The 6654-nt window shown below is 42.5% G+C and overlaps 1 protein-coding gene across 1 annotated transcript in view; it reads left to right on the forward strand.

Annotated features, from left to right (window-relative positions):
- Nucleotides 1-1532: 1532 nt before the first annotated feature.
- Nucleotides 1533-6654, forward strand: part of LOC102195864 (zinc finger and SCAN domain-containing protein 29-like) — a 6662-nt gene continuing 1540 nt past the window's right edge. The window contains exons 1-9 of the mRNA XM_005755035.1: nucleotides 1533-1954; nucleotides 2415-2912; nucleotides 2991-3053; nucleotides 3143-3706; nucleotides 4208-4285; nucleotides 4430-4584; nucleotides 5914-5953; nucleotides 6029-6226; nucleotides 6451-6629. Of these exons, the coding sequence (XP_005755092.1) occupies nucleotides 1834-1954; nucleotides 2415-2912; nucleotides 2991-3053; nucleotides 3143-3706; nucleotides 4208-4285; nucleotides 4430-4584; nucleotides 5914-5953; nucleotides 6029-6226; nucleotides 6451-6629 (1896 nt within the window). The 5' untranslated portion in view covers nucleotides 1533-1833. The remainder of the gene's footprint in view (nucleotides 1955-2414; nucleotides 2913-2990; nucleotides 3054-3142; nucleotides 3707-4207; nucleotides 4286-4429; nucleotides 4585-5913; nucleotides 5954-6028; nucleotides 6227-6450; nucleotides 6630-6654) is intronic.

Here is a 6654-nt window from a genome sequence, read left to right on the forward strand (position 1 = left end):
AGATGGATGCAGATTGTTTTGTCTCTGTGAGGACAAATTTGAGAATCCCAGAGTTACTAAAACTGATTTAGAGCCACTTCAGTTTTCACAACAGTCAAAAACGTTTTCATCATTTCTCTGCAAAAGCTGCATTTAACCAAATCAAAAACAAAACCCACAATTTCATTGTGTGTAAAGAAAAACAAAACATTAGAATGTAGAACAATGAGAGCGACATGTTTAAGATGCAAGATCCAGCTCTTTCACTACTTTTAAGGAGAGGTTTACACTTTCTACTGAATTTATATTGATTTCTGCGTGTGTTGTTGCTGACTGTGTCTAACTGTGAGATACTTGCTGCAGGTCTCCCTTGAAAAATGTTTTTAATCTCAGTGGGATCTTCCTGGTTAAAGATAGATTAAATAAATAATAAAGGGACAGATGATTGAAGCCTGCAAGTATTTCTGTGCGTTTCTTTAAGGCACACAGAGCTTTTGGATCGTAGCAGAAAAAGCAAAAAGTGGAATCAAAGCATGTAAACAGTTTGTTCACAGTGGCTCACAGCACAGACACGTGGACATGAAGTCATCGAGTCAGCTTTCTTTTCTGACTCGATGCAATAAAACATTTAAATACTCGTATTCATGAATCTCGTGATAATTTGGGGGTTTTCATGATTTCTTTGAACTTTTGCTTTTCCAGGGTGTAATTATTGCACTTCATACGTCTTCAATAAAGTATTTTCCACAGCAAACTGTGAATTGCTTGGAAATGGCAGTGTAGCCTTTCCACTTATTATGAGCCTCTACGATCTTCTTTCTGATTTCCTTTGTCTTTGGCGAGTAACAGTCGTCCCTGTCATGTGTTCGAGTGCCCTGTTCCTTGGAGTCTTTTTTATGCTGATTGGATGTTGTTAGGAAGCCAACTGACTTAAATTGAGGTGTGTTTTTAAAGGTGATTCATTACTGTAGGTGTGTTTTGAAAGCAAACATTCACATGGGGCTTTTTACTACATTTGGTACAAAGCAAGCCTACAAATGTATTTTATATTACAAAATGTACCAGAAGCTACTAAATAGCACCAGTGACTCTGATTATATCAAGTTTCATCAATACTGCATAAAATTGGGAAGAAGTTTAGGAAATTGTTCCAGATTTCCTCGGGGGCTAATAATTTTGGCCTCAACAGGATATTATGTGTCTGACAACTCTTTTAAAAAATAACAGTGTAAATTGTCATGTATTAGTGGGAAATGTGTTGTGGCATGAATGATTTTCTTTTCTTCTCTGCATGAAACAGTAAAGTCGCCTTGAGGCAAATCAAAACTGGTTTAACGAGGGCCAAATGGAGCAGAAACAAAATTCACCCGAAAACAAAAAAGCAGAATTGCTTCCCTGCTGTGAGGCTGCCATATATGGAGAGTCTTCTTGCTGCAGTTTCAGCCATTACCAAGCTGCTTCTCAGATTACACTTAGTCCCGCCCCCTCAGCACACAGCTTAAGCCACTGGTGAGGCAGCTTTTCAGCATGAAGGCGTTGCTTTCAGGCTTAACTGCCTGGTTTCCTAGGGAACCGTGCAGCAGACAGGCTGGGCGGAAAAGCGTTTCCGGGTCGGTTCAAACTTGGAGAGAGGAGCAGAGAGACAAAGAGGAGGTGATAGTGAGGTGGGGGAGGGAGAAGGCTCTGTGGAGAGGCAGTGGGGGGAGGCTGAGGTGCTGGCTCTACTCTCAGTGTGGGACCAGGGTGGACATCAGCACGTGGTAGAGAACAGAAGCACATTTGAGGGGATTTCAGAGCGTCTGAGGAGGCTCAGTGTTGTGCGCAGCTGGAAGGAGTCTCAGCTAATTCAGAAGCATGAGACTTCAGAGCAAGAGGCCTGATGCAGGCACGTCAGTGAACTACAGCCCAGGAGTGGAAGAAAGGCCACGGGAGGAAGGTGTGGATAGTCAAAGAAGAATCTACCCAGTCCAGCAAGGTAACTGTGTTCAACACCAACTGTACTAATGACGATAACAACATGACTTTGTTCACTTGGGGAAAAAACAAAAACTAGCATCAAAGGATAAAGCTTGCTTGTGCTACAAACTCAGACAATTACATTAACCTCCTAAGACCTGAACTCTTCCATGGCATGCGTTTTTAATTTCTCTTTGATGTTTGGGCTGATTGGGACCTGTTGAGTGTAAAAACAAAGAATTATCAGAATTATTTTTTTCACCTGATTTTTGTTTCTAAGAAAAATGAGATCCACATATGAGGAGAAGAGTAGCAGTATAATGTCCTCGGAGGTGGATATCAGGCCCTTGTAGAGCAAAATGGAGTTTTGGTCTAAATGTGATGTCCATATATGTGGATCCTAGGAGGTTAAAGTTTCTTTTATTTAAAAAAAAAATCACCATTTAGCCAAAAATGACAATGTCTTCATGTTTGCACAGGAATAAAGATTCAATTTCATTCAGCTGTTTCTGACTCTACGAATGTGGCTGAAGAGGGAATCCGCAACTGGACAGATGATGAAGTAAAAGCGCTGCTGTGCGTCTGGGCCGACCGCAACATTCTGGAACGATTGAAAAGCACGCTGCGCAACAAATCCATATTCCAAGAGATGGCTCGGCAGATGCAAAGACAATATGGGGTGATACGCGACTGGAGACAATGCCGTACAAAATACAAGAATTTGAAATATGACTATAAGATTGCTAAAAGTGCACACGCTGCAGGAGGCAGCAGTGCAGGAAGCCTGGGGAAGTACATGAAGTTTTTTGATGAAGTGGAAGCTATTTTACTGGACAAAGGACTGGAAAATGGGAGCATGGAGATGCAGAAGAGACTGTATGATGGTGAACTGAGAGCAGGGAGGCTACAAACGCCAGCAGGCCACACAGGGCAGATAACAGGCTCTGAGAGTGAGGTGGTCATCGACATGGATGATGGTAAGCATCACGTTTGCAAGCAGTTGTTTTAGATTCAAGACTCCATAAAAATAATTTTCTTATTTTTCCTTATTTAAGATGACAACAGTGATGATTGCAACATGGACGGAGAAATGGAAATAAAGAGAGAGAGAAGTACAGGTATGCCAACAAAGAAAAGAAAATCTGCCGCCTGTGGAGTTCAGCTGCATATGTAAGCTTTTCCTTCCATATCTGTTCTTTTATTCCAGATGCCCATCGAGCACACACAGACTTCTGCTCTGACCAAGTGGTCACGGTGTCGGACACTGGTCGCAACTGGAGCGACCAAGAGGTGCGAGCCCTGATCCAAGTCTGGTCCGATGAGCGCATATGCAGGAAGCTGGAGAGCTCAACCAGAAAGAGGGACATCTTTGTCCAGATCTCACGCAGGTTACTGCAGCAAGGCATCGATCGTGACTGGAAACAGTGCCACACTAAGTACAGGAACCTCAAGTATCTCTACAGGTCCCTTCAAAGGGGCAAGACTGATGAAGCTGACCCGAGATGCCTCATGAGGTTCTACGAAGAAGTGGACTCCATTATGAATCGCGTGACTAACGACTACACAGAAGAAGATTCGGACAGACTTACAATATCTGACAACTGTGATGAGAAAAATAACGTGGACGGCAATTTGGCAAACACGAGGAGAGCTGTGGAGGACAAAACCTGCACCTCTGATTCTGACTTAACCATCGAGGCATCAAACACGTATGAGTCAGAGCGGCATAAAATCAAGGAGCATCGTTTGGATCAAGAACACATGTTGATGAGTGAGCTGATCATTTAATCATCAGTATGAATTAGATGAAAAGGTTACACAATGCATTCAGTGGTCAGTTACCACGAGTAAGATAACCAAGCAGGAACACCACAGACAGCCAAAAACAAAGGTTTTGGCTGTTTTTGTCCCTTAAAATATTTCTCAAAATCTTATATCAACACAACACATTAGTTAGTATTTCAACTAAAACCATAAAATCTGCAGAGAAATTGTGGTTCAGTAAACTGACCCTTTAACACTGAATAGACTTGAAGGTAGAGGGAAATAAATATTATTTTCAAACTACAAACTTTCCGGTTAGTAAACAACTTGGTCCAACTTGAGCTGCAGCCACCCAGGAAGTGGTTTTAAGATATGTTTTATTTAAAATGAGTCTCGAGGTGGTCGTAAGCCAGTTTTACTTTGTTTAATACCAAGACAATTCTCCTCTTTTGCAGCAAAGAAGCATGTCTATATCTGTTTTTTAACTGCCTTAAATATATTTTTGCAGGTGCTTCTGAGAGTGAGGTCGACAAAGAGAATACTACTGCATCAAACAGAAGACTGAAGAGGAAAGCTGTGGATGAAGGTCTGAAATGTGTCTCCTTCTGAAATAATTAAATATGGATAAGAACATGGCTGTGAGCTAAAACAACGCACAACTCATGAAACCCTGTTAGGAGCTGACATGTTACACTAGTCGTACGTTAACCTTTGTCCTTCTTATTTCCAGACCCTGAACTGCACACATCACTGAAAAAGCTGAACCCTCTCGGCCCTGTTGCTGCTGACAGACTGCACACCCAGTGTAAAGAAGAGCAGGACCACATCCCCATATTAAAGATCAACTCAGTCTGTTCAGTGCCCCCCCCTGCTCCATCGCCACAGGTAACATACACTGATCTCACGTGACCATTACAAAACTGACGTATTCTCCGACATAATAAACGCTGGTGTGGGTTCTTTTAAAACTACCCCAACTACTTGATTAATCGAGTGACAGATTATTATATAATTATTTTTCAAATAAAAATGTCCCACATTAAAATTACATTTGTAAACTTTAACATGTTTAGGTTTCAGATTGTTTCAGATTGCAAAAACAAAGATGAATTGATTCATGCAAATATTGTAAAGCCTAAAGCTGCAGCTCTATGATGTATGTTGGGCTGACGTTTGTTAATCAAACCTGAGGAAAAGTTCTGTCTTCAGTGTTATTCACTCATCCATGTTAGAAAATTCCAGAGTTGGTTTTGTTCACCTGGTCACAGGATTTTAAATGGGAGAAATGTTTCACTGCTTATCCAGGTGACTCCTTCAGTATCAGCTGACCACAACCTTAACAGTGCAGTACTTAAGCAGAACAGCTGCATAACAACTGAAACCAGCACCACTGACTAACAATGAGCCACCAATTCAGTTTCAGGATCGTCAGTATGCAAACTGGTACCACGAGTACCAATCGCATCACTGTGAGATGATGAGCAATCGTTCAGAGGTGTCATCGCCTTTTCACATAACAGCTCCCCACTCAAACCATGATGTGCACACCGTCACTGTGAGAGTTGCCACTGGCCTGTAGGTGTAAACAGACCACCGCGTCTCAGCCTGATGAGCTAGCTCTTCTGCGCTGTGCAATCTGCTAACCTGTGGTTGTCTGGTTGACTTTCTGAATTCAATGTAATTGGAAAATAAAGAAAAATACATTAAACTGCAAGCTAGTTGAAGGAAACCAGGGTTTTGGTTCATGAAGACATTTCACCTCTCATGCATGATGGATCGTTGACCTGCCCGGTTTCTATGCAGGTCGTTAAGGGTCCCATCAGTTGAGCTGACGTGTGACTGAATGCATGGGTTATGTGGGTCACATGACCTGTGGTGTGATTCCTATGTGGGACAGCTTCATGAACCAAAAACAAAGTCTAGCTGCCGTCAATTTAATAACTTCAAACTAGCCTGGTCTCAACACCTGTATCTTATGTTTCATCAGAAATAAGAACGTGGCAATCATGTGACATCCTTACAGACAAGCTGCATGATAACATGTCGCTAACAACAGTGACACTTGAAAAGGCGATTTGTGTTTCCACTATTTTCTTCTTTAAAAAAGAAACAAGTGCTGCCTGCTGGAAATCAAATCCGGCTTTTATGAGCGTAGACTAAAATGAAGCAATTCTTCTGTAAGTTCACTGGCGTGTTGTGTGATTTGTCTTTCAGGCCTGCTCAGGATCCACGAGCGCCATGGCCTCCACCCCAGGTACTGCACGAGCCTTAATCCGCACTTTAGCGCTTCAGTTAGATGTGCATGCTTTAATTCTTTCCTTGTTTTCAGAGTTGAAAATCGGCCAGAAGCTCAATGAGGGCAAGACTAAACAGATTTTCGAGCTCGTGGACCAGCCGGGACTGGTTCTAGTCCAGTCTAAAGACCAGATCACAGCTGGGAACGCCGTGAGCAAAGATCAGATGGAGGGCAAAGCTGCCGTTGCCAACAAAACCACGAGCTGCGTGTTCCAGCTGCTGCAGGAGTCTGGTGAGGTTTTTATTTCTGCACAAGGTTTTGGGAACAACAGATTGCATCAAAGGTTGATTCAGTGACAGGAAACAAACAGCCTAAATCTCGTGCATGAACAGAAATGATAATCATGCAGTAATACTTCATGTATACAAATTCAATAAAATGTAGTTTTTAATCTCAGATGTTGTCATTTGTCCGTGAGTTTGAGGTTGCTCTGATATCCACCCTTCTCTCCTCAGGCATTAAGACGGCCTTTGTTAAGCAGCACTCGGACACGGCGTTCATCGCTGCGCGCTGCGAGATGATACCCGTTGAGTGGGTGTGTCGCAGGGTGGCGACTGGATCTTTCCTCAAGAGGAATCCAGGAGTCAAAGAGGGCTACCGCTTTTCTCCTCTAAAGATGGAGATGTTCTTTAAAGTGAGTCTTGCTGCGTGCGGTGATT

The sequence above is a fragment of the Pundamilia nyererei genome, unplaced genomic scaffold (assembly GCF_000239375.1).
Source record: "Pundamilia nyererei isolate P.nyererei 1_Seehausen unplaced genomic scaffold, PunNye1.0 scaffold00856, whole genome shotgun sequence".
Lineage (NCBI taxonomy): Eukaryota > Metazoa > Chordata > Actinopteri > Cichliformes > Cichlidae > Pundamilia > Pundamilia nyererei.